Genomic DNA, 27490 nt, shown 5'->3' with positions numbered 1-27490 from the left:
GTGAGGAGATGGGCTCAGAGAGGGCTTCAAAATGCCCAGGTTCAGTAATGAGGGGCAGAGCCCAGCAGTGGACGCCCCCTGAAGCCTGCCTCTCCCTCTCCTCAGCGCCGCCGTCAATGCCGTGGCCTGGTGCTACTCTGGGAGCCACGTGGTGAGCGTGGACCAAGCCAGGAAGGTTGTGCTCTGGCATTAGTGCCACAACTCCCCTGCCTGAGCTGGAGCTCTAGTCCAAAGCCTGAAGCTGGAGGACAGCTCCCCACTGCCCCAGAGGCTCCAGGGCCAGTAGGGGTGCAGGGATGGGGGTGGCATTTAGTGGGTAAGAAGGCCTGGCAGGACCTGGCCTGTTTGTTTAAAAACAAAGTGTGGGTTGAGGGGGGATTACTGTATTGTTTTGTTTTTTATCTCTGGCAAAAGTGGAAAAAAATTACATTTAAACTGGCATCTGCTTGCCTCTTTGCAGCATTCAGGGAACAGGGAAGCCTTTGGGTGGAGGCTCAAGGAGACCCAGGCTGGGCTCCCTTTCCTCCTGCCCCCGCACAGAGCTGGGCAGAGCTGGCCCGCCTTCTGTGCTGACAGCATGAAGAAAGGCCTAGAGGCAGCAAAGGACAGTGGCTTTTGGAGCAGTGGAAATTTCATCCTCGGTCTAAGCTGGTCCTGGTCCTTGGGCCCTTCTGTTTCAGGCACCCAGGGTAGACCGAGGCTGAGGAGGGGCCGTGTGAATTCTGAGGAGGGAGCAGGGGAGACAGCCGAGAGGGGCCCTGTGGAAAGGATCCTGAAAAACCAGAGTGATGTCAAGTACTCGGTACAACAGGCCTGCCTTTAGACTGGGGCCGCATTCTTGCCCCAGAGGCAGACCCCTTGTGTGGCGGGGAGGACATCCGTGGGCTGGGCCTGGGCCTCGCTTACATCAGCATCAGATTTAAGCCACACAACAAGCATCTGGAGTACATGGCAGACCCAATAGGGTGGAACCTGGGCACTCCCATTTCCTTCCCCAACCTGGGGCGTGGAGGAGGGTCAGTGGGACGGCCATTGCCAGTCACCAGGTGTTGAAGGGGACTTCTGTCCCTGAGTGATAGGGGCTGACCTCTGGGGGTCCGCTCAGTTGAGATTCAAGGCTTTACTCTAGAACTCTCAGCCTCCTTTATTACCTTACAGTGTCTCTCCTGAGTCCCAGCGTTTTGCAGACTATTTCCAGGATGGGCAGGAGAGCGCTAAGAGCCAGGACTCTGCAGCTAGACTGTCTGGGTTTGAATCTCTGCTCTACTATTTAGTAGCAGAATGATTTTGAGCAAGTTACTTAATGTCTTTGTGCCATAGTTTACTCCTGTGTAAAATGGGAAAATAGTATCTACCTCGAAGACTGTTGTAAGGACTCGATGCATTAGTATTTGTAAAGTTCCTGGCACATGACAAAGGCTGTTTAAGTGTTGGCTAAATACCCAAATCTACACTCTGCTGATCCCAGCTCACTCACTGCCCTCGGCCCAGCTGTCCCCTGAGCTCTGGGTGACATACCCAGCTGCCTCCTAGGCATTATCTATCCCTGTCATAAGCGTCTCTTCCCCTCACACCCCACTTCTTCTTGGGCACCAAGGCATGGGGCTGTTGCGTCTAACTCTCCTTTCCATTCCTGCTGCCACTGCAGGCCACCTTGTCCTCGACCTGCTCTCTCCACCTAGTTCCCTCCTTGCCACAGCCAGAGTGACTTTCTAAGGTGTTGTGGTCATACGTCCAACCCTTTGAAGTTCTGCACTGCCTGCAGAGAAACTCCTTACCCTCAGGATGTGGCCCTGCTGGCCTCAGCTGCATCTTCACTTTGTTGCTACTCTGAATGTGTCTTGCGTGTGATTTTCTCTCTGCCCAGAATGTTCTTCCCTCCCAACTCCTAATTCAAATTTGTCCTTCAGGATCCCCTCACTGAGAGCCTCTCCTCACCTGCCAGGCTGGCTAGGAGCCTCCTCCATCTCTATACCCCCCCCACCACGTTTGTGTCTGCTTCCCTCCATCTCAGTCAGGAAGCTCTTGGCAGAGGCCAGGATGGGAGCAAAGTATTCCCTGGGATCAGGCCTCAGAGCCAGAGAAAGCCTCAGGGAATGTTCATAAGTGACTAAATTCTCTTATTTGAGGACTCAGCAAGTCTAACAGTCAAAGACTCTAGGAGTCCAGGATCTTTTGAATCTAAGGCTGCTGAAGGTCTGGCCCTCATGCCCTGGCTCCCAGCGGCCACCAGGAGTCACCAGCTGCCTAGGTCTGCCAAGGCCATTCTCCCGCCTCCTGGGATTCAGAAAGACCAAAGCTTCCAGTAGCCACCGTTACTGAGCTGCGTCAGGCCCTGTGCCCTGTGCTTTCTATCCAGTATCTTGTTCCTCCCAACCACCTTGTGATGTAGGTGTCTCTTTCACAGGTGAGAAAATTGAGGCTCAGAGAGGGTAAGTGATACGAGATCATCACAGTTGGCACAGCAGGATTGTGACTCTTGTCATACTTTTTTTTTTTTTTTAAACAAAATGTCAGCGAATCTGGGCTCCCAATTAGGCAGAGCTGCAGGGCATTACCTGCCGTGCTCCAGCAGTGTGCCTGCCCACTGCCTCCATCGGGTAGATGATTCTAGCTTTCTGTCTAAACTAAATCCCTCCCTGCTTCTCTTTTTCCATTCTGGCCCTGGGTGCCTAGGCCTGAGCCCGGGGGGGGTGGTTAGTGTCCTTTGAACTGAGGGACATGCAGGGCCGCAGGAGGGAGGTGAACTTGAATCCTGGGAGGCTGTTAAACCAGCTACATCATCTGGGGCAAGTACCTCACAGGACTGCAGTGAATTCAGACTGCTTAGAGAATGCAGAAAAGGAGCTCAGGAAATTATATGACTCAACTCCTGGGACAGTGACCCCTTTACCCCCTTTAAGCCTTCCTTTCTTCATGGGGCAGATCTGCTAGCACATGCCTGCCTCACTTCAGGGAGCACATGCACAACTTAACTTACCTGGAGGGAATGCTTCCTGGAGGAGCAAGTCTGGAAGGCCAGAGACAGGCTGGGCATTCCAGGGAATGAGGCAAGTGTGGGGAAAAGGGTTGGCAAAGGCCAAGCAGGGGAAGAGCTCAGAGGGGTGCCAGCTGGGAAGGCTGCACCTCTAGTCTTTGCAGTCCCGGGCAGCAGAGGGGGCAGGGATAGAACCCTGTGCTTAAAACCACTCTGATATGGGGACATGTGTATGCATATGGCTGATTCGCTTTGTTGTGCAACAGAAACTAACACGGTATTGTGGAGCAATTATACTCCAACAAAGATGTATTAAAAAAAGAAAACGCTCTGAGCTTCCGGTTCTCTCCAGGTTTTCAATAGTTGCTACTCAGGTGTTCAGTACGCAGGGGCTGCCTGCCTGAGTTTGTTCCCTAATGTCAAAAGTGTCACCCTTGCTGTGCATATGGACTGAGGGCCAGAGAGGGACCAGGGTCACACATCAGAGCAGGGATAAGAATCCAGGCCCCCGATTCCCTCTTTTCTAAAAACTGGACTTAGGCTCTGCAGAGAGCTGCTGGCCTGGTCTTCTGGAGGCCAGGTTCTAGGTTCTACTCCCAGTTACCTTCCTGAGAGAACTTGGGCGAATCACAGTGGGAAGAGTTTCCACGTCCGTGAGACTCTCCCTGCTCCATGGCTCTGCACCTCACCATTGGTGATCCGGGCTCTTCCCTGGGGCTGTGGTACAGGCATGGGTACCACCTCCTCTACCTGCCTGAAGCTTGAGAGGGAGAAATGACAGAGGCTCTTGCTCTGGGGTCCTACTGCCCCTTGGTCATCTCCCTGTCCTGGGAGAGGCACTTTGGCTTGAAACTGCTGTTCCCACGTCACCCCCACCAGATGTGAGCCCGTTGGTGACGGGGATGGGAACTGAGTCACTTATGTCTCAATGCCCACAACGTGGCCTGGGGCAGTAAGTTTGCTGACTGAACAAATAGAGGTGGTCCTGGCCCATCGTTCTCTGGAGGAATCCTGGTGGCACTAGGTGTGGACCCATCTGTGAGATGCGACGTGACGTGTCTGGTACAGGTAGTTTTCTTCTTACAGATGCTCATCCACTAGTCAAAAATATTTTCAGCTTATCTGTACATTATCTTATTTGATCCCCCTGGGTCTTATGAAGTTTGTATTGTCTTCTCGTTCCTACTTTAGAGACAAGAAGAGGAAAGCCCAGAGGGGTGAAGGGATGACCTTAAGGGCACAGGTAATCGAGGCAGCCCAGGGACTTGAATACAGGCCTCTTGACCAGGCTCTTCCCCTGCCCCTCATAGGAGCAAGTGAGTGACAAAACACATGCTTAGGTGTTGAGCACACAGTGTGGAAGAGGTGTGAACCCTAAGAGGTGTGTTCATTTCTGCTGTTTCAGGATAACATTCCAGGAAAATATTCTCAGACCAGGGCTCTCTGACACAGACACAGCAGAAATGCTGCATTTGTTTTTTTGGCCAGTGGGACCAGGGGAAAATGGTCCAGAAACAAGATGCTCTTTGGCATTCACGGGGTTCTTGGCAGATCAAGCAGTAACAGCAAACACAGGGAACATCTAGGAGGAAACTTATACTGGTTAAGTTGTAGGATTTCAGGACAATTCTCTCCCTTCTAAACTAAAATTTCTGTACTGGTTAAGTTGTAGGATTTCAGGACAATTCTCTCCCTTCTAAACTAAAATTTCTGTAATGTATTTTAGTCATGAAAAACAGCTTCATAACGAGCATTAAATGCAAAGATTCAGCCAGATTTTGTTACAAGGCCCCTCAGAGGGTTAGGAAATAACGGGCTTCACAACCGAAAGCTTTGGCTGGGCTCGTTGGGCAGTGAGTGAATAGTGCAGCCCGGGTGTGACCACAACCCAGAGGACAGTTTGCTCTGTCCCAGTGGAGAGTTCAGTGGCTTGAATTTTCAACTTTTGGCCATCCTGAGAAGTCTCTGTGTTCGTAAAGTCTGTTCTCAAATATTGTGACCTTTTTGTGTGATGTTCTCACTCTGCATCTAGAAACTGAACTTATCTAGAACATAAGAGTTGGATAAGCCCTTGGAAATCATCTCATTCTACTTCTTTTAAAGTCAGGGTTGTGGCAGCCCAGTGGAAAGGGCGTCCATCAAGCGGTGGCAGGGCTGCGGCCAGAGGATATCCTCCCAGTTGCTTCTGTCTGCCTGTGGATGTGGGCTGGGGTGGTGGGTCAGAGGAAAGGGATCTAGGTGATGTGCTGCGAACCTGGTTCAGCTGCCTTACCTTTAGTTCCTGTGATGAAGGAGGCCCCAATGTAGCTATGATACAGGGGTGGGATGATTAGCTTAATTCCGTCCGCTGGTCACAGACCAGGCCTCTGGGGCCAACAGTAGTCTTGAATGCGAGCAGCTTTCATTAGCAGGGGAAGGCAAGAGATGGAAGAGATATTAAATGTGCACTGATAGTCCTTACCATATTTATGGTGAAGCATTTTCACACCCACTCTTTCCACTGGGCCTCATGACAGCCCTGTGTTACTAGGAGGCCAGAAGGATAGCAAGGAGCAGTTCTGTAGGGGAGGCCGCTGAAGGTGGGCAAAGTGATGGTGAGGGATGCTCGTGGGGACCACCCTGTGCTGCACACTTTACATGTCCTTGGATCCACAGCATTATTCTCATGTTTCCGATGGGGACACTGAAGCTGGGTTCCACAGCTGTCAAGTGGGAGGCAGGATTTAACTCAGACCTTCCAACTCCAAAGTCCATGTTGTCTTCTATGCTGTTGGTGGGAGTGTCAACGGATACGGTCATTTTGGAGGCCAATTTGGCAACATCTAACAAAATTAAATACACACATACCTTTTTGACTCTCAAGTTTCGTATTTAGGAATTTACCCAATATTTTCACTGGAACAAATTTTTAAAGAATTATGTACAAAGGTGTTCATTTCAACTTTCAAATAGCAAATGGATGGATACAACCTCATCATCCATCACTGCAGGAATGTTTAAATTATGATATATCCGAACAGTGGAATATAATGCAGCCTTCAAAAAGAATGATACCTAAATGTATTATATAATCTCACATATAAAAAGGCAGTGTGTGCATATGAGTTCTATGCACAGAAAACGTCTGGAAGAATACATATCGCACATGCGCAGCTCTGGAAGAGGAGGGCTGTGGGGCCCCTCCCCAAACAGGCTGACCTCTCATCCTCACTGGGCCAGCTGGCAGCCAGAGGGACTCGCCTTTTCACCTGGAATCCTCTAGCCACCCCCGAGACCAGTAAAATCTCCTTCCCTTGACTCATTACTCAGGGTGGAGGTTTAGGAAAGGACAGAGTAGTCCAGAGTGCCCACTTCCTAGAAGCCAGCAGTCACATCCTCTGAGGGGACTCAGTGGCCCTCCTCTCGCCCTTCCAGCTGCAGAATCAGAGCTCCCTCCTCAGCTTCCTCAGCACACTCCCTGCCTCGCCCTTCCAGCACCTCACACAGTACTGTCCTCATGTGTATCCTTTTTTTCTCCACTGGGAAAGAACCTTGAGAGCCAAGACCACAACTTATTTATTTCTATCTCTAGCATTCAGGGTATTACACATGGCAGGTGGGTGGCATGCAGGACTGTTTGTCCCATGGATGGATTAATTTACTTCCCCCTCTCTGTATCTGTTGTAGGGTTTAAAGGAGGGCCTAGAAGTATCTTTATAAGAAGCACTGGGTATTTGGAAAAGCCTGCTTACCCAAATCTCTTTATAAGTAAAACTTAGAAAACTTAATTCCATTTTTTTATTATTCAACATTTTATACATAATAAATACAAAGTTTTTACAGCCACTGTAAAGAAAGCACATCTACACAGAGGCGCTTCCTCCGAGCCCAGCCGTGTGCACTGTGACACTGGATTACATGTCCTGGAGGGAGGGGTTCTTTTTAAAAAGGAGGCATATTTTTACAACTTTGTATTTTTAAAATAAAATTAGCAGCTCTTCCAAAAAATATTTTAAAATATAACAAAAGATTTCAAATAACCCTCTGAGAATGTGGAAAACCCAGATTCAAGGACAATTTTGCTAGCTAAAGAGAGAATACAAGACTGGGTGGCAAGAATTGCCTGATTTCAGCACTTTGAAGATTTCTAAAGTGCTTTGAAGATTTTAAACTTGTCAACAAACTTTAAAATCTTAAAAAAAAAACCCACCCTTTAAATTTTTTTTAAACTTAAGAATAAGTTTGATAAACACAAAAAGACCTCAAATAGATCAACAGGTTAAGAAGCAAAAAACAAAAAAATCCTCAAATCACGGAGAAGATTCATCAATGGGTACTGTCACTGAAGTGATCAAATGACTAACTGAAAATTTCTTCAGCTCTGACCTTACTTTTGGTCAAAAATCCCATGGGGACATTTGGCGAGCATTTCACGTTTTTAGATTCTTAGGAGGGATGGCATTTTCAAAGCATAAGACAACTTTCGAATTAAATTCTACAAATTTGATTTAAAAAAAAAAAAAAAGCAACTGGCAAACATCCCTTAGTCCCTAAGCAATGCACTCCCTATCTTCCATAGGAGGTGGAGGGCCGCTGGAGGCCTACTCTGGGACGCCTGCGGCTATGGGTTTGTTAGCCTGCAGAGAAGGCTACTCCTGGCTCTCCCTGTGACGTGGAGAACCTGTCAGTTTGCACCTGTGGAATCCTTTAGTCCTTCACAGGAAGCTGGTTTCCATGAGCCACAGGTTCTTCCTCCCAAGGAAATGTCAGGTCAGTTGGACCTGGGAAGCTGCATTTTATGTGGTGGGTGGCTGCCTGGGCCAGTGGACTGGCTTGGGAATAAAATAATGCTAGAGGCCTCCCCAGTAGAGAAGCTCGACAAGGCAAGTATGTGTCCCCAGCTTATCTAGACATTCAGATTCTAAGGATACTGGTCAGAATAGTATACACTGTAAAAATTAAAATGAAAAATACCCAAATATAAAAAGAACATTAAATTGGCTCATTTCAGATCTGGAAGCTCCATTTCTGCTTTTGCCACAGCCTCCTTTCTATTAGTCTATGTGATGGGATGAGATTCGGCTACTAGTTCAGCCCCTCCATGTTAGCTCCACTAATACTAAATGAATGGCATAAATATTAATACAAAGGACACTGTTATTGTTTTAAATCTGTTAGTTGTGGAAGAGATGTGCCTTAATGCAACTGGTACTAAACTCAGGGCAGTCCATTTTTTTCCAATACGGTTTCAGTTTCTCAATTTGGGGACTAACTGCGGGGAGGAGCCAGCCTCTCCTGAAATCCCTCCTCCTGCTTCCTTATGTAGCCAGTGTGATCTGATTAAACTCAATCAGATGAGCAGAAGCCACTTGAAGAAAGATGAGAATCTTTGCCACATCCTTGTGGCCACAGTAATATACTGTACGAGTGCACATGATCAGTATCTCTGTGACTGTGCCCTGATCGAGGCCTGGTCTTGAGTCTCATACAAAAATGGGCCACTGTTAGGCAAGAGGGCTGTCCCCCTCTGTGTTTCTAGAGCCCTCTAGGATTTGTGCTGTGGTAGGAGAGATGACATAGAAAATGACAACAAAAAAAGGCACAAAATATTCAAAACATGGAAGGAGTCTACGAGGCCACCCAGTCACATATAATCCTCCTTGTTTTTGCTCTGTTCGAGTCATCATCATGCAAAGGTGCCTAAAAAACAAGACTGGCCAAACTCTAAGCCTGGCCTTGATTGTAGCAGTAACGGACGGGCAAAGCCATCATCACACCAGTGTGATTTCCACATCCTCGATCTTCTCTGCTGGCCTTCGGTGGTTCTGCGTAGGTGGAGGGGGAGCTGCCCGGACCTGAGCAGGAAACCATCACATGGATTGTCAGTCAGCTTCCCGATTCAGTGCCTGAAGCATCCAAACCCCAACTAGTCATTTATCCAAGGAGATGGGCACCCCAGGGCTCTCAGAAATGCTCTAAGCATGTGCTTTCAACTTAATTTTCACAACTTCTTACACTGAGAAGGACCTATTGTTCTGGATGAAATGTGAAACTCATGATTCAGGTTCTTGCCTAGGCTGAAGTCCTCATGGGCACAAGAGTCTCTGTAGCCCTAAAAGCCTCTTCCAAAGCAAAGGCCTAGAGGCCTAGAGTTGAAAGTGAGAGCAATGCTTGGAGAACTGAAAACCTTTCAACATGTCTTGGAAGGAGAGTTGCAAGAGAGATGACTAGAGAGGTAGGCTGGGGGTAAGTAATGAAGGGCCTCATTAATCCATATTTAAAAATCGGAGCTTTATTCTGTAGGCAAAGAGGAATCTTTGGTGGATTTTAAACAGCAGTATCAGATGTGTGAAAAGATGACTCAGGTAAAAGTTTGAAGAAAACAGTGGTGGTGGGCGAGAATACAGGTGACAGTTTTGGAGACTCACGTGGTGGTCTGAAAGAAAGCTGATGTTGGCCTGCACTAGGGTACGGGCAGTGGGGCAGCAGAGGGTGGAAAAACTTGACAGCTGTCTCCAAGGTAAACCTGGCAGGACTTGCGATGACTCTGTGGAAGGCAGGGTCAGGGAGGTGTCACGAGTGATGGCAGAGCACTGGCAGGATGGGGGTACCACTCACCAGGACAGGAAATATGGGAGAAGGAGTATGTCTGGGAGGGAAGATAATTAACTCGTGTTTTGCTGAGTTTTGGGGGTTTTGGTACATACACACTGAGATTTCCACAAGTCTGAAGCTCAGGGAAGAGACTGGATTGGCAGTTATAAATCTGGGAGTTGTCAGTAAATAAATGGTTATCAAAGCCTTGGGAGTAGATGAGATTACTCAGAGAGTGACTCTAATGACTTTAAGAGAAGCAGCCTGTGGAAAGAACCCTGAAAAGCATCAACAGAGATGGATAGAGGCAGAGAAGCCCGCAAAGGTCAATGAAAATATAACAGGGAAGAGCCAATTCTGACTCTGTGTTGGATCTGTTTCTTTGACTTTAACCTTTGCTTTTTGTTGCTTTTGTTATTATAATCATACATAGTGGCCTGCCTCAGGGAACCCTGCCCCTCTGCCTGAATGTTAAATTAAAGTGCCTTTGTTCAGCTCACAGGGAGACAATCTGACCCTGCCCACCTGTGAATGGCTGCAGAAAAGAAGAAATTAACACATCCCCTCCCCATGCTGGCCAAGCAGGCAAAACTAATGGCCTTTTAACTTTACTTCCTCACCTCCTCCCCCACCTCTGTTCCATAAAAGAAACAGGCATCCAAGATGGTTTTTTGGGGACCCTAGTCTGCCATCTCCTTGGTCTGCCGGCTTTCCAAGTAAAGTCGCTATTCTTCGCCTCAATACCTCGTCTCCCGATTTATTGGCCTGTCCTGCGGCGAGAAGAGTGAGCTTGGACTCAGTAACAAAAAGGAAGGGCCAGGAAGTAGAAAGCAGACCAGGAAAGTGTGGTAGAACAAACAGGTCCACTTCTCTCCATTCACGCTCTTACCCGCTAGTCCACACTACTGTCCCCTCTTGCTTGGACCACTGCTCCAGCCTCCTAACGGCTCCCTGTGTCCATTCTATCACCTTCCATTCATCCTCCACTTAGCTGCCATAACAGTGTTTTAAAAATGCACAACTGGTCATACCACTGTCCTGCTTACAATCTTACAATAGCTTCCTAAACGTTTAGGATCAAGAGCCAAGTCCTTAACAAGGCACTCAATATCTGCTGAATGAACAACGCCAAAGGTAGTGAGTGCTTCAGAGAACTGTGCCAAATGCTGATAAGGGGTCTAGGAAAATAAAATTGCAAATATGCACTAGATTCGCATGCGAAAGTTATGACCCTGGAAGAGCTGTTTCACAGTGGGGTGGTGGGGTGGAGTCAGTGAGGGGCGAGTAGAGGTGATTATTTGTAAGAACAGATTCCTTTGAGAATAGAAGCTCTCAAACCTCAAAATGCATGTATCTTCAGTGTCCGTCAAAGAGGCAATTAGAGGCCTGGAAAATAGGTTCTCATAAAATGCCTGCTGGAAAAAAAAATGCTTCTGTTTCACAATTAGACCACTTTAATGCTCTCAGAGCTTGTTATAATTTAAATACACTTTCATAGCTGTCACCTTGCAATCTCTCCATGGCTCAGTGAGGAAAGCACCAGTGTAAGCTAGACCTTCCAAGATGTGTTCATTTTTATAGCCTTCCTTTTCCAGAGCTCTTTTTAACTTCCCAACTCCATCTTACCCTGGCATGGAGGGAATTAGTAACAACACAGGGGTCATGGAGATACATTAATTTCTAACTTTCAATTTGGAGAAACTACGCATTCTATAACCCTGCCAGATAAGAGACTTACAGGTCGTAGTTTCCCATATGAGGTCTCAGGAGTATGTCTGGATGCCTGTGAGAATCCTGGCGATTCGGCATGGAAGCTGTTTTCTAAGGGAGGGAATCAAAGAAGCTCAATTTATTTGTGTTGTTGAGCAATAAAAATGCTAATGCAGATCTGTTTGCTCTTCAGGTGAACGTGTGGATTTCTGAATGAAAGTGTATGTAGACCCATGCCCAGGAGAACCCTTACCATTTGCTGAAGGAGAGCGGGGGAAGTACTGGGAGCTCCTCTTATCTGGGCTGGGGTAAGGGCTACTAGGAGGCTGGTCATACAGTGGCAGTGGAGGCAGGGAGCCGGGCAGCTTGGGGGAGGGAGAGATCTGCAGCAAAGGGAAGAGAGGTTACGAAGTGCTCACTTGAGGAAGGAGAGACGAGCAGGCTTCTCTGACTACTCCTGGCAAATTACTTTTCTTTGGAGCTAAGTTATGATTATTAACTTTCTTGGTCAGCCTCATTAGAAGCAAATGAGCCTAGAATAACCACCCCAACCCCCAGTTTTGTGTTGCATTTAACTTTTTCCTTCCACAGATCTCATTATACTACTGATTTTAGTTTATCTTAAACAGTTACCAAGTCAAACCATTCTCGAGAGTTCTATTGAAAACATACCAAATTAGTTCAGTGAAGAACAAAAAAAGGGACAAATTGTATTTTTCAGTGAAGATAAAATAATTGGCTGAGTTTCTGACTTCCCCAGGTTCTGTAAATGTCATGCTAAGTGGTCACAATACCACACAAGTAAGATGGACAGACATGTTCCTTATGGTCCTGGACCTGCCAGGCCTGCTGTGACTGATCCGAATTAGAAGTTTCCCGTAAAGACAAGGTTTGCTATGATGAGCTAAGCCTATGGAGCTCTGGCAGGCTCATCAGTTCTCTGAAAAGGACTAGTAGGACCTGGGCTGGGCAGGGAGGCTCTGACAGTGTAAGGGAGAAAAAGAGCAAGCTAATATTTTTACTGCATAAACTAACCACAGAGACAATACATTCCCTCTCTGGTTTCTTTCTTTCTCTCCACCAAACCATTCTTTTGTATGTCACACACAATTTAGTATTTTCGTTCCCCAATTCAGAGAACAGAATGTGGGAGAAGTGAGCTGTCATACAGCCATGGCACAAGAGCCTGACTGACAAGTCTCTGCTTCCCAAATTCAGTTTTGCAGAAACCCGGCAACCAAGGATTGGAGTGGTGAGGGTGAGGCCAAGACCACAGCCCACTTTTGCGTGGGTCAACAGACTCCTTGGGAGTCATTTTCTTTAAACATCTTTTAATCCAGCTTTCTCCCCCTGTTGTGCACCTGAATCTCTCGCATCCATGGAGTGTCACCATTTTCTGAGGCTGAAAGTTCTTCCACTAGCACTGACGGGAAAACTCCAATCCGCCCATTGAATTCCCCTTCCCAGAAGCCATCATCATCCTGGTTTTCTTTGTTCAAGATTCGGATGATTGCTCCCTCAGGAAAAGATAATTCATCATCTGTCTGGCCCTCGTAGTCATAAAGTGCTTTCACAAAACAGACTAGGTAGCAAGAGAGAGGAAAATGCAGTAAGAACACCGACAACCAGGTTACTTTTGCAGCCACCCCATGCACAAGTGACAACTAAAAGGCCATCGTACAGCTATAATTCTATACTCACTGAAGATCAACTTTAGGGTTCTACTGTACAGGATAAACGTGACCAAATAAACATATTACAGAAAAGGAATAAAGTTGTGCTTTTTAACCTACTGAAGGCTGACTCCAGGGTAATACAGTTTAGGCCAAATGTGACCAAATAAAGAGTGCCTTGTTTCAGTCTTTACCACTGGCATCTCCGTTGAGGCTGCCTGAAACGAGTTCGGCCTCCGTGGAATTGCTGGATGTGTGTGACCGACTGTCCAAAGCAGCCAAGGACTGCAGCATGCTCAGCAGACTGTTCGAGGTGGGAAACTGTAGGTACTTTTCTGGTACATAACCCACTTGGCCGACTTTATTTCGAGCCTGAGTAAAAGACATGTGACAAAACAGGTTTGCACACACAATTTGGACAGGGTACAACAAGAACCAAAACAAACTCCTGAAAATGTCACAAGAAGGGGCGATATGAGCAAAGGAATATACCTTTACCCAGTCTTCCATATCTCCATCTTCAATCACTTCTAACACCTCATGTTCCTCAATGGTCAACTCATCTGGTTGAGAAGCCTGCAATGTAGGATGGTCATGGACAAAATTAAAAAGGTTAGATAAAGAGCAGATGTGAACTGATCATAACAAAAACTGGGGATCAAAATATTGAAATGATTTTGAAAAACGTATTGAACATAAAAATTTGAGTGTTGTAAAACTATCATAATGAGGTGAAGTTTTACTTTAAAAAACTAAACAAAATAAAGCTACAACAAAAACTGGAGAAACGGAATCCTCAAGAGGCAATCAGGTTCAGTGAACACAGCACTCTGCTGGAAGTAGAGGACCTGGGTTCTAGCTCCAGCTTATGTATCTATTGGTAAGTTACTCAACTTCTTGATGCCTCCATTTCTTCAAAATGACAATCCTGCCATTCTCGGGAAGATGGGGGAGTTAGTGTGGGATGAATAAGCACAGAACCATGATGATTTGGGAAGCACAAGCAAAGGAGAAAGCCGTGAATTAGAACTACACCAGAGGGCTACCATGGAGGTGCAGGCTGTGAAAATGCAAAGAGCTATGTACATGGATTGACTGATAGCTTGACCAGTGCCTGGAATTTGTCTGGAATCACCGTAAAACAGTGGCCAAGAGAAGAAAATTGTAGGAGAGAAATGACTGATGCTCCAACTTAACTGTAGAAACTAGGCTGATCCACTTGTGTGCTTCTGCAGAAGTTGCTGTGGTTTTTTTTTTTTTTAAATCCCTAACAGCAGGAGTCCACTAGCACCAGACACCTAAATACTACCCCTGAGGCAGTAGAATCTGAGAGCAAGCTCTCAGGGACTCTGCAGGGGGGTTGTAGAGAGAGACTTTGTGACTTTGTTTCATAAAGAGACTTGCCTGTCACATGTAACAGGAGGGGTCTGTGGACATCTTCTGGCTCTTAGTGAACAGCCTTAAAAGCTTTCCCCAAGTCCCAAGATTAGTTAAAACTACTGCTTTAGACCATATAGTTTTTCAGATCTCACAGTCTCAAAGTGTAAAATATCTCCAAATTACACAAGCAAAAGTAAGGCAAGACTCATTTCCAAAGACTCATTTCCTATTTCATGTACATTTCATCAAACCCAGATTCTGGACATTGCTATAATAGCTACTTGAGACAGAAAAATAGTATTGAAAATGGCTGACCAATCACAGAAATACTCCAGGACAGAATTTTAAGTAGATTACCTCTGATCTTAAAATATGAGGGAAAAAAAAGCTCACTGATTTTTGATAGCTTTTCCAATAGAATTTTTTAAAAATTTAATTAATTTTTATACAGCAGGTTCTTATTAGTTATCTATTTTATACATATTAGCGTATATCTGTCAATCCCAATCTCCCAATTCATCCCACCACCACCACCAACCCCCTCCAATGGAATTTTTTCACTAATCTGAAACCACACTATGCCTTGAATATACCAGCAAAAGGCACCTACATAACAAATTCTGTGGCAAAACTTAAAAAGTTATCCAACACAACCAGATTTCAGTGTGTGTGATAGCAAAGCAGGAGGGTTAAGAACACCTTTAAATACAATGCTGCCCTTGTAAAAAAAGTCGTGAAGGTCCATGCAAGTTGTCCAACATTGTTATATAAGCAGACACTAGCTTGATCATACCATACCCAAGCAGTGACCAATTCTTCCACTTGACAAGGTCAGGTCCTTTGCATGACACTCAAAACCCTGTGGTCTCTTGATGCTTTGGCCCCAGCAAACTATTCCCTATTCTCTGAACATACCACGTTCTTTATTGCCTCTATGCTTTTATCAGGCTGTTCCTTCTTTCCAGCAGGCCCTGCTCCCTCTTTCCCATCTGGTGACTAGATTTAGATTACTGTGAGTTCAAGTCCAGCTTCAGTCTGTTTCTACAGGCAAGTGACCATAAGACCTTTTAGAGCCTCAGTTTTCTTTTTTATTCCTATTACAATGTAAGCTCCACGAGGGCAGAGATTTTTGTCTGTGTTCATCAATGCTATATCCCCAAGCCTAGAAAAGAGCACAGCATGGTACATGGAAGGTGCTCACGTACTGATATTTGTTGAATTAATGGGTTGGTCGATAATATCTTCCTTATAGGGTTATTGAAGGGATTAGAAAAAAAATATATATATATGTACGATACCGGGCACACAGGACTTCATAAATGGTAGCTATTATTATTACTCATGATTTGATGCCAAGCTTATATGTTTTCCAAGACCACCCACAATGAGCTGGCTGCTTTTTCCTCCTTTTATTCTTAGAAGGCTTTGAGCATCCCTCTAACACTGACTACTGTGGCACTCAAGTTAGTTGTTTGCACTTGTGCGCTTCCTATTAGAATGACTTACTTAAGGCAGGGAATGTAATTCTTCTCACTTATCCCAACTAAAGACAGCAAGTAGTCAGTAAATAGTTATTAAATAAACACGTGGTCTCACACTACCTCATGAAGTCCTAATACGCAGTGGCAGCCAGGACCCCAGAAGCAGCCATGCCCTCCATTCCCACCACCATCTCTCTAAATTTCCTGTTTTCTTTTAAAACAATGATTTTTCCTGATTACAAAAGTAACACATGTTCACTGTAGAAAAGCTAGAAATATGTATAATTAAGACCTTAAGGTAATACAATTTGCTATCTTACTTTTTGGACATATTTCTTCTTACATAAAAAACTCTAATATAATTTTCAATTATCTTCATAAAATTTTGTTATGGTTACATTATATGAATGGTTAATTTACTTAACTATTTCCTTATTGGACTGCCAACTTTGCTATTATAAAGTAGTACTATGATGAAAGAGCATTTTGTATCCAGAATGTTTTTCTATATTGTGGGTCACCTTCTTAGGATATATAGTAAGTAGTAGGGTCAAAGTTATGAGCATTTTTAAGGCTTTTGAAACTACTCCTTAAATTTAGCTTTTCTTTGTTCTCACCAGATTAACTTAGGCCTTCTTTGCTGGTCTGGACCATAGGAATCACAACTAGGCTTATAGAGACTAACTCCACTCTAATCTACCCTCTCTGGAATATCTATACCACGACCAGGGGTACCTTATTTAAAAGCCTAGTCTGATTTTAGGACACCCAATGGCTTCCTTCAGCCAGGATAAAAGCCAAACTCAGTCTGATCTACAGGTCTATCTGACATCTTTACTTCCAGTTGCTCTATTTCCCACACTTGATGCTCACACAACACTGAGTTTAACATTTCCTGAACACCCTATTATCTCATCAAACTGTGTCTCTGTATCTGCTGTTTGCTTATAAGGCTCTTTCCCTTCCCTACCTTATCACTGTAACTAGAAAGATCTTATTCATGACCCCACTGAAATGCTACCTCATCTGTAAAATTCCTCAGATGTAATAATCACTCAGATACCTAGGACCCTCTCTGTTTAAGGACCTTAAATTTTAATTCTGGAACTTCAAAGTAAATATAATACTGAGACGGAAGATAGGGAAACAATCCCAACCAAGTTTTATAATATTTTAAAACACCTTACAAGTATCTTGGAAGATGACTTCAAATTTTCAAAAGGTTATCAAAACAGTTTACATTGGGAAAAAAAAATCCCAACCCTTTTAGAAAAGAGGAAGTATTGTTAACTTAAATATACAATAAAAGGATGTTAAATGAAAAAAAGTCTGGTAATCACTGATATTGAGGAGTAAATAATATCAGCTTTTGGCTCTCCAGGGATGGTGGTGGTAGGAGTGAGACTGTCCCATGTATGATTTAGATTCTCCTCAGACCCTTCCTCTGCTGTTGTCCCTTAAGCATGGCATTAACATGAAAGGAATTCATTTAAATTAGTGCCATTCATTAAAATGAAAGGGATTCATTTGTTCATGCCTTCCTTACATCATTCATTTATTCATTCCACAATTATTTCCTGAGGACCCACTATGTGCCAGGCACTGTCCTAGGTGCTGAAGACACATAAACAAGGTACACAGACATAGACAAGGTTTCTGCCTTCATGGACCTTTAGTGGAGAGTCAGATAAAGAAGTATGAAAACAAACAAGATTCAGTTTGGTTGGTGATAGGTGCTATATAGTAAATAAATGAGGACAAAAGGGCAATGGGATAGAGTTGTGACTGGGGAGTTGGCTATGCATTTAGGTGGTCAGGGGAAACCTGAGGAGGCACTATTTGAGCTGAGCCTATATGAAGAGCAGTGGGCAGCCAACCAAGATTTGGGAAAAGACAGTTCCAGGTAGGGGAGCAGCAAGGGCAAAGCTGTCAAGTCAGAGAGGTGCGTAGTGCTTTTGAAGACTGAAAGGCAGCCAGAGTTGCTAACATGTAGTGCATGGGCTGGGTGGGTTGGTCTGACATGAAGGTAAGGAGATTTGCAGGGGCCAGATCAATCTGGACATTATAGACCCTTGTGAAGAGTTTATTTTTCTTTGTGTGATGGAAAGCTTATAAAGGGTTTTAGGCAGGGGAATAAAATAACCTCCTATACGTATTAAAGATAATTCTGGCTGCAGAGTGGAAAGTGGTAGACAAGTATGTTGGTAGACAAGTATGAAGAAGGGATACCAATTATTAGGGTTTTTTTCTTTTACAGTAATCAAAGCAATGGCCTAGACCAAGATGCGAAATGTGAATGGATTCAGGATATGTTTTGGAGGTGGACTCAACAGAACTGGCTAGTGATTGATGAAGGGAGTAAGGAAAAGAGAGGAACCGGGGAACTGAAACTCAATTTACTTTGAGTAAAAAGCTAATGGGAAAGCAGGGCAGGGGTGACAGAGATTAAGAACTATTATACCAAATCAGGTTTGGAAGTTCAGGAATCTATTTATCCAGATCCTTGCTTAACCTGGAAACAAGAGGTGGTTATATTAAGGTTAGGAAAGGTAAAGTTTAACAAAACTGCTCTGTCAAGCAATTTTATTTTAATATCAATTTTGAGAACTATCGTAACGGGGGGTCTTGTGTCAGGCAATTGATAAGGGTAAGAGTTCTATTTACAGAAAATTTACTAGATGTCAGGCACTTTGCTAAATTCTTTGCTATAAAAGTGGCATCTCATTTAGTCTTCAAACTAGCCCTATAATATTATCCCCATAATATAGATAAGAAAACCGAGGCTCACAGAGACCAAGGGACTAGCGTAGTTATGTAGATCGTAAGTGTCAGAGACAGGATTTTAACCGAGGCAGTCTGACGTCAGAGCCTGGACTCTTTCCCATTATGTTATGTTGCCTCTAACATGAACTGAACACCAATTTTATGATAAGTACAGTATAAGAGGCTGGGTAGATACAGTTACTTGTATCTTCAGAGTTGTCACAATTTAATATGAGAAGTATGTTAGAGAAATACAAACCTTATAGGAATAAACAACTTTGCAGGTGAGTGGATAATTTCTTAAGGTGCCAGAAGGGCTGGAACTGCTGTCATCAAAAACATCCATGTTGTCTTCAAACTCTTCTCCTTCTTCTCTTTCGGTATCTGCATTAAGCTAGGAAAAATCAGAAGCCATTGGCTAGCTTGCTTACTTCAAGAAAATGGATGAAAGCAGGAAAAACACTTAAAACCTGATTGTTTCAAAAATGTTAATTTACTTATTCAACTGCACAAAGAAAAGTATCTGTTCTGTTCTCACTTGCATTTTTCATGTTATGAAAGGACAGAGTGTTTTTCTTTTCTTTTTAAAACCAAGAGTCGGGCTTCCCTGGTGGCACAGTGGTTGAGAGTCCACCTGCTAAGGCAGGGGACACGGGTTCGTGCCCCGGACAGGGAAGATCCGACATGCCGCGGAGCGGCTAGGCCCGTGAGCCATGGCCGCTGAGGCTGCGCGTCTGGAGCCTGTGATCCGCAACGAGAGGCTGCGATAGTGAGAGGCCCGCGCACTGCTATGAAGAGTGGCCCCCGCTTGCTGCAACTAGAGAAAGCCCTTGCACAGAAACGAAGACCCAACACAGCCAAAAAATAAATAAACAAAAATGGACAAAGGACTTGAAAAGACATTTCTTCAAAGAAGATATACAAGTGGCCAACAAGCATACGAAAAGATGCTCAACATCACTAATCATTAGGGAAATGCAAATCAAAACCACAATGAGATACCACTTCACACCCATTAGGATGGCTATTATAAAAAAACGAGGAATTAAGTGTTGGTAAGGATGTGGAGAAACTGGAACACTCGTGCATGGCTGGTAGGAACGTAAAATGTGTAGCTGCTTTGGAAAATGGTATGATGGTTTCTCAAAAAGTTTAACACAGAATTACCATATAATCCAGCAATTTCACTTCTATTCTTTCAATTCTTTTCAATTTTAATTTCTATTCTATTCTTTCAATCCTTCCTCCCCAAAGAGTCTGAAAGCAGGAACATGAACAGATATTTGATTACCAATCTTCATAGCAGCATTATTCAGAATAGCCAAAAGGTAGAAGCAACCCAAGCATCCACTGAGATGAGGGGATGAACAAAATGTGGTATATGACAACAGAATATTATTCAGCCTTAATAAGGAAGGACATTCTGACACATGCTACAACGGATGAACCCTAAGGACATTAATATTAAGTGAAATAAGCCAGTCACAAAAAAGATAAATACTGTATGACTCTACTTATATGAAATACCTGAAGTAGTCAAATTTATAGAGACAGAAAGTAGAATGTTGGTTGTCATGGATTTAGGGGTTGGGGGACAGGGGAGTTATTTTTTAATTTTTTATTTATATTTATTTATGGCTGTGTTGGGTCTTTGTTGCACACGGGCTTTCTCTAGTTGCGGCAAATGGGGGCTACTCTTCGTTGCGGTGTGCGGGCTTCTCAGCGCTGTGGCTTCTATTGTTGTGGAGCATGGGCTCTAGGCGCACAGGCTTCAGTAGTTATGGCACGTGGGCTCAGTAGTTGTGGCTCATGGGCTTTAGAGCGCAGGCTCAGTGGTTGTGGTGCACAGGCTTAGTTGCTCCGCGGCATGTGGGATCTTCCTGGACCAGGGCTTGAACCCATGACCCCTGCATTGGCAGGCGGATTCTCAACCACTGTGCCACCAGGGAAGCCCCAGGGGAGTTATTGTTTAATTGGTATAGAGCTTCACTTTTGCAAGACGAAAAGAGTTCTGGAGATGGATGATAGTTATGGTTGCACAAAAATGTGAATGTACTTAATGTCACTGAACTTTATATTTAAAAATGGTTTAAATGGTAAAGTTTATGTTATGTATATTTTGCCACAGAAAAGGGCACAGTTCCTTTTGAAATGTAGCACAGGAAAATAATTTAACCCAGTTTCAATGTATATTATCCATCATAGCTAAAAGGCATATATTAATTAAAATCGAATTGAGTGTAAAAAATGTATTTGAGTATTGTCCATTATATTAAAATACAAATAATATTTATATGAGCATAAATATCTAACAGAGGTGGGCAAAGTAAGAAGAATAAAGACTGGAGAACAGAGGAGATTGGCTTGTTTTTTTATATACCTCTGAACTATAAACTATTAGAATAGGCATGTTTTACTTTTTATTTTTTAAAAATAAATTTATTTATTTATTTTTGACTGTGTTGGGTCTTCAATGCTGTGTGCTGGCTTTCTTTTAGTTGAAGCGAGCGGGGGCTACTCTTCATTGCGGTGCGCAGGCCTCTCATTAAGGTGGCTTCTCTTGTGGCGGAGCATGGGCTCTAGGTGCGTGGGCTTCAGTAGTTGTAGCACATGGGCTCAGTAGTTGTGGCTCACGGGCTCTAGAGCGCAGGCTCAGTATTTGTGGCACACGGGCTTAGTTGCTCTGAGGCATGTGGAATCTTCCTGGACCAGGGGTCGAACCTGTGTCCCCTGCACTGGCAGGGGGATTCTTAACCACTGCGCCACCAGGGAAGCCCCTGTTTTACTTTTTAGATTAAAAATCCAATAAAGAAGAAACAGAATAGGCTCAAAGGTTTCTTGGCTTCTAGCTACATATAAACACTTATTTGGCTACTTTTCCCTATGTTTAAACATGCAAAGGCACTAATGCTTACACATTAAGGATATAAGGAATGGAGAGTCAGAACTGGGCCTTACAGTAGAACAATTAATTAGAATACCAAATATCTACTATATGCTGAACACTAAACTAGGCTCTTAGATATGAAATGAAGGATGCTGTCTGCATTGCAGGAGTTCACAACCTAGAGTGGGAAATGAGCACAACCAAATGCTAAGTGCACAGAGGGCCCTGTGAATATGGAAAGGGTGAATTGAGAAGAAGGTCAGAGATTTCCTGAGATTCAATGAGTCAAAAAGTATAAGTTGCCTATAATGTCAAGTTCTACTCTTTATTGAGTTAATGTGATTTCTCTTGTGTAATTATCACTGACATTTTAAAAGACTCTCTTCACCTGCTATTTACCTAATAAAATTCTAAAGAACTGGGTGAAGGAGAGGGTTCCTGAAGAATAAATAGTACATATTTCTTGTCACATTTATTGCCTCCATTTCAAATCCCCTGTAGTAGTCTCATTTATAACTATTACTGAAAATTCTCCACAGCTGAGTGCCTCACATGCCTTATCTTACAAATATTCATGTATGGTCAGTCAGGTCAATGACAAAATAGACTCAAATCTTGACCTTTCAAATTATCTCAGGCTTATGATTCTATTATTTTCCAATATGGTGTCTTATAAAAGATGAGGTTCACATGCAGGAAACTGCCGTAAAACTAACTTAAACATATTTATATATACTTGGAAGACATTGCCTTTATATTCTAGTAAAGGTTATAGACATTACAAAAAACAAAACAAAATACTCATACATCTATAAAAACTAAAATTCAAGCCAATGTGGGTAGAACATGTTTCCAAAAATATAGCATAAGGAATGTTAGTATGTACTGTGCTTTGGCACTGGGAATCAATCCAATACATTTCATTTTGGCAACGTTGTTTGATACTAAACGTTCCTTTCTTTCTCCTTCATTTTGAGTTCATTTTTTGATTCTCACGGAAGGGACTGAAAGGTTGCAGTGACAGCAATAGGGGTCACTGCCACATGCTTTTGCATTGCTCTAGCAGCTTTCCAAAGTATGTCATCTCAGGACAATTTCTTCCTTTTTCCTCTTCCACCCTCTGTAACTTAGCTGTTGCAATGCCTTCTTGACCCAGCATTTCTAAAATCACATTCTTCCTGTTTCTTAACAACTGCTCACATCCCTTTTCCTTCCTGTCATCTGACAGAATTTTAATCAAAACTATTCTTTCTAGCTGTATTAATATTTTTCCTTTCTTAGATGTTATAAAATGCTTACTCTTATTGCAAGGGCAGAAAAGAACTTTTCCAAGTTGGTTTTAGTAGCTGACCTCCTGTATTCAGCAAAATTATCTCTGAAGGGCTTCATCAGCTTTATGGTCCCTGGATCTGACAGACTTGGGTTTGAATGCTGACTATGCCATTTACTTGCTATATGACCTTGGGCAAATTATTTGACTTCTCAACTTCAATGACCTCATCTCTATAATGAAGACAATTACTTCTTAACAAGGTTATAATAAGGATTAAGTGAGGCAATACTTAAACCCTTAACACATGCTTGGTACATAGGAGGTACTTAATACATCATTATTGTTTTTATGAGAAAAGGAGAATATAGATTAAAAAAATCTGGTGACATCCAGCACAGAGGAAGGCAGCTCCCTATAACTGGCCAGCAGAGCCTCTGAATTCCATCTAGACAGAAAAGTCAGCACAGTGAACATCATTCCAGACACAACACAAGTATATTATAAAAAATGATGTTGAAAATATCAGCAAAATGGATTTCTGTTTCCAGGCAAGATGGAATAATATTAGGGACCAGATTTAAACTCCTTCCAGAAACAACTAAAAAACTGTTCAAAATATATGAAAGAACAGTTTTCAAGACACTGGACATCATGTGATGAAAGTTAGTGATCCTTGGTGGATGGGAAACAATTTCCCCAACTTACTGTATGAAAAAAGTTTCCAAGCTGAGATATAGCAGGAGGGAACCCAAGAAAAGGATGGTGGTCTCCCTGAATTGAGGATATGGAACTGGGAATTCAGGAAGGTCAAAGTGGCTAGAGTTTGCTGGGTAGAGTAATGAAGAAATGCATAGAGAGAACTCTGGAAATCTGCAGAGGTCTCCCTCAAGTCTTCAGCTAAGTACTGATCAGCACATATATGTCAAGAACTACCTGAAGCCAGCAAGAACCACCCAAAGGATTAGAGGGAACAATCCTCAGCATTCACATAAGTCTGGGAATATTTCCTATTCCCTCTTAACAGAGCAGAAAACCTCATAAGGCACAGGGCATCATGTAGGGAACTGAGAATATCAGTAAGGATACAGAAGACTTGAACAACACTATAAACCCACTTGACTTAATTGACATTTATAGAACATAACAGCTAACACCAGCAGATTATATATTCTTTTCAAGTACACATGGAACATTTACCAAGATATACCATATAATGGGCCGCAAAACAAGTCTCAATAAATTTAACATGATTCAAGTATGTTATCTGACCACAATGGAAATAAATTATGTCATTAATAGAAAGGTATCTGTAAAATTCCCGAATATGAGGAAATTCAATAATACTTCTAAACAACCCATGAAACAAAGAAGAAATTAAAAGCCCAATTAGAAAATATTTAAAACTGAATGAAAATAATAACACAGTGTATCTGAATTTGTGTGGTGGCGCTTAAGCAACATGTAGAGGGAAATGTTTGTACCAAATGCCTATATTGGAAAAGAAGGAAAGTCTCACATCAGTGACCTTAGCTTCCACCTTAAAAAATTAGGAAAGAGCAGATTAAATCCAAATTAATCAGAAGAAAGGAAATAATAAAAACCAGAGCAGAAATCAATAAAATAAAAAATGGAAAAACAAGGTAAAAATGTCAATGAAATCAAAAGCTGTTTTTCTTTTTGTAAAGATACATCAAATTGATAAACCTCTAGTAGGATGATCAGGGAAAAAAAAGAGGAGACACAAATAAACAATATCAGGAATAAGAGAAGTGATGTCACTACAGATTCTCCAGACAATCAAAGAATAATAAAAGATATTATGAGCAACTTTATGCCAATAAATTTGGCAGCTTAAATGGAACTGACAAATTCTTTGAAAGATACCTATGATCAAAGTCCATTCAAGAAGAATAAGTTGAATAACCCTATCTCTATTAAAGAAATTGCATTTGTTGTTTAAAAAACTCCCACAGGGGGCTTCCCTGCTGGCGCAGTGGTCGAGAGACCGCCTGCCGATTCAGGGGACACGGGTTCGTGCCCCGGTTGGGAGGATCCCACATGCCGCGGAGTGGCTGGGCCCATGAGCCATGGCCGCTGAGCCTGCGCGTCCGGAGCCTGTGCTCCGCAACAGGAGAGGCCACAACAGTGAGAGGCCTGTGTACCGCAAAAAAAAAAAAAATTTTTTTTGCTCTTTGAAAGGCATTGTTAAGAAAATGAGAAGACAAGCCACAGACTGGGAGAAAATTATGTAAATCATCTATCTGATAAAGGATTTGTATAAAAGGAACTCTCAAAATGCAATAAAAAGAAAACAAACAACCTAATAAAATATGGTTGAAAGATCTGAACAGACACTTCACTGAAGAAGATATACAGATGGTAAATAAGCATAAAAGAAGATGCTCAACATTATTAGTGAAATGCAAATTAAAATTACAATGATACACTACTGCACACCTATTAGAATACCTAAAATTAAATAGATTGACCATACTAAGTATTGGCAAGGTAGTGGAACAATTGGAACACTAGTACTCTATTGAAGGGAATGTAAAATGGTACAACCGGTTTGGAAAACAGCCTGACAGTTCTTAAAATGTTAAACATATAGCCTCTGTATGACCCAACCAAACATACATTCATAGCAGTTTTATTTGTAATAGCCCCAGACAACTCAAATGCCCATCATCAGGGTGAATGGATAAACAAATTGTGGTATATTCATACAATAGAATACTACTCAGCAATCAAAAGAAATGAACTATTGATACATGCAACAACATGGATGATACTCAAAATAATCATGCTGTGTGAAAGAAGTCAGACAAAACAAATTGTACACTTTTAAATATGTGTAATCTATTGTATGTCAATTATACCTCAGTGAAACTGTTAAAAATATCAGTAAAGCTTGGGAATTTTAATGACAACTGGCCACACAGTATTTGAAGATGCTATAAGACCATTCATTATATAAAAATAGGGCAGTCAGTGATTCACCAGATGCTTAAAAGAAAAAAAGGAAAAAAATGCACAGCAATTGAAATGAATCATGATAAAGGTTAGAGGAATAAAGGGTCACCCACAGAATGAGAAAGTATAGTAAAGAGCAGTGCTTTAGAGGCAGGCATATCTGGGTTCTAATCCCAGCTCTCTCCACTTACTAGCTGTATACTGTTGGGTGAGACAGTTAATTCTTCTAAATCTATCTTCTCATCTATAAATACATTCAGGATGGTTGTGATCATTAACTGAAATAATGTATGAATGTGCCTGACATGGAACCTGGTACAGAATAGATGCTTTACCAATGTGAATTCCCTCCTTTTGGTAGTATTTTAAGCCTAGTTGGTAGAACTGGAGTAGACAACTTATCTTGAGGTTCAGATTAATATTTTTGAACATGTAATATATGTAAGGATCTGCGTCAGGTACTTTACTTGTTATTATGGCTATGGAGAAAGTCAAAGAACATAACACAGTCAGAGACACTTCTCTTAGAAGTGAAATGCTCTACATTTTTTCAATGTCCTACTTTGGTCTTGGCTGTCAGTAAGTGAGAGTTGTTCCCTCAATCTGTGGACACCAATTCAACAGACATTATAGGTAATTCCCAGCACCTAGCAAAGGGTCTCATGAGCAGTGCAGGCTCAATACATGCTTACTGAATTGAATTAAACTGATGTTACTGGGAATTTGAAATGTTAGTTTCATTAAAAGTGTGGACATTTTGAGTATGGAGTTTAGTCCAATAAAAAGACAACTGCCCATTTGGAAATACAGTAAATATAAAAGCAATTGAAGATTGTTGCAGGTGTGTTCCATTATTTTCTACAGTTTACATTTATTTCATTACAAAAATCCATTGTTTCTTTCTTTGGGATTTAGCTCAAGCCAACAAACAGATTTTTGTATTACAAAAACAAAGCCTGTTGGATGCAAGGACTATAAGGCATTATTGAGGCAGATGGGAACCAAACTAGCACCCTAAAGGTTTAAAATCTTTATTCTTGTCTTTCAAACACATATTCAACATGGTCTTTATAATGAGTAGAGTTAGAACTTCTTTCTTTTATTTTTTTTTAAAATGATTTTTAAAAAAATATTTATTTATTTAATTATTTGGCTGCGCTGGGTCTTAGTTGCGGCACACGGGATCTTCGACCTTTGTTGCGGCATGCAGGTTCTTTAGTTGCGGCATGCAAACTCTTAGTCGCAGTCTGTGAACTCTTATTTGTGGCATGCATGTGGGATCTAGTTCCCTGACCAGGGATCAAACCTGGGCCCCCTGCACTGGGAGCACAGAGCCTTAGCCACTGGACCACCAAGGAAGTCCCCTAGAATTTACTTCTATGCAACTCTGCAAAATGCTCATATACTTAGGGAGGCTATACAACAGAGTAATTGTCCGGATGCCTTGGCATGGTAGTTGGGGGAAGTGGCTGAAGACAAGGAAGTTATGTAAACACTGTCAGCTATAGTTTGAGAATCTAAGGAGGAAAAAAAGAGCAGAAAGAACAAAAATAAACCAACCTCAAACTAAAAATCTCTGACTCAGTAGTTCTACTTCTAAGAACATATCTTACAGAAAAAATCCCCAACATGAAAAAAAATGCATACAAATGTTTTTTTTTGTTTTTTTGTTTTTTTTTTGCGGTACGTGGGCCTCTGACTGTTGTGGCCTCTCCCGTTGCGGAGCACAGGCTCCGGACGTGCAGGCTCAGCGGCCATGGCTCACGGGCCTAGCCGCTCTGCGGCATGTGGGATCTTCCC

At 42.7% G+C, this 27490-nt stretch overlaps 2 protein-coding genes across 10 annotated transcripts in view; one reads left to right on the top strand and one right to left on the bottom strand.

Moving 5' to 3' along the window:
• The window catches only part of ATG16L2 (autophagy related 16 like 2), a 50307-nt gene extending 42826 nt beyond the window's left edge, over positions 1 to 7481 (top strand). For 6 of the 7 annotated variants that reach the window (XR_003791348.1, XM_029206974.1, XM_029206975.1 and 3 more), the window contains one exon: positions 106 to 7481. Coding sequence is in view for 5 of the 7 variants with exons in the window: in XM_029206974.1 (XP_029062807.1) it covers positions 106 to 193 (88 nt within the window). In the remaining 2 variants the exon portion in view is untranslated. The remainder of the gene's footprint in view (positions 1 to 105) is intronic. The other variant, XR_003791347.1, reaches the window with a different exon arrangement.
• Positions 6741 to 27490, bottom strand: part of FCHSD2 (FCH and double SH3 domains 2) — a 304862-nt gene continuing 284112 nt past the window's right edge. For 2 of the 3 annotated variants that reach the window (XM_029206970.1, XM_029206969.1), the window contains exons 14-20: positions 18817 to 18951; positions 13426 to 13509; positions 13128 to 13305; positions 12622 to 12842; positions 11514 to 11643; positions 11289 to 11371; positions 6741 to 8811 (exon numbers count right to left, since the gene is read on the bottom strand). In XM_029206970.1, coding sequence (XP_029062803.1) covers positions 8728 to 8811; positions 11289 to 11371; positions 11514 to 11643; positions 12622 to 12842; positions 13128 to 13305; positions 13426 to 13509; positions 18817 to 18951 — 915 coding nt within the window. In that variant the 3' untranslated portion in view covers positions 6741 to 8727. The remainder of the gene's footprint in view (positions 8812 to 11288; positions 11372 to 11513; positions 11644 to 12621; positions 12843 to 13127; positions 13306 to 13425; positions 13510 to 18816; positions 18952 to 27490) is intronic. The other variant, XM_029206971.1, reaches the window with a different exon arrangement.

This window comes from Monodon monoceros, unplaced genomic scaffold, assembly GCF_005190385.1.
Source record: "Monodon monoceros isolate NGI ecotype Baffin Bay Population unplaced genomic scaffold, NGI_Narwhal_1 Super_Scaffold_7, whole genome shotgun sequence".
NCBI classification, from domain to species: domain Eukaryota; kingdom Metazoa; phylum Chordata; class Mammalia; order Artiodactyla; family Monodontidae; genus Monodon; species Monodon monoceros.
This window is presented reverse-complemented; position numbering and strand designations above follow the sequence as displayed.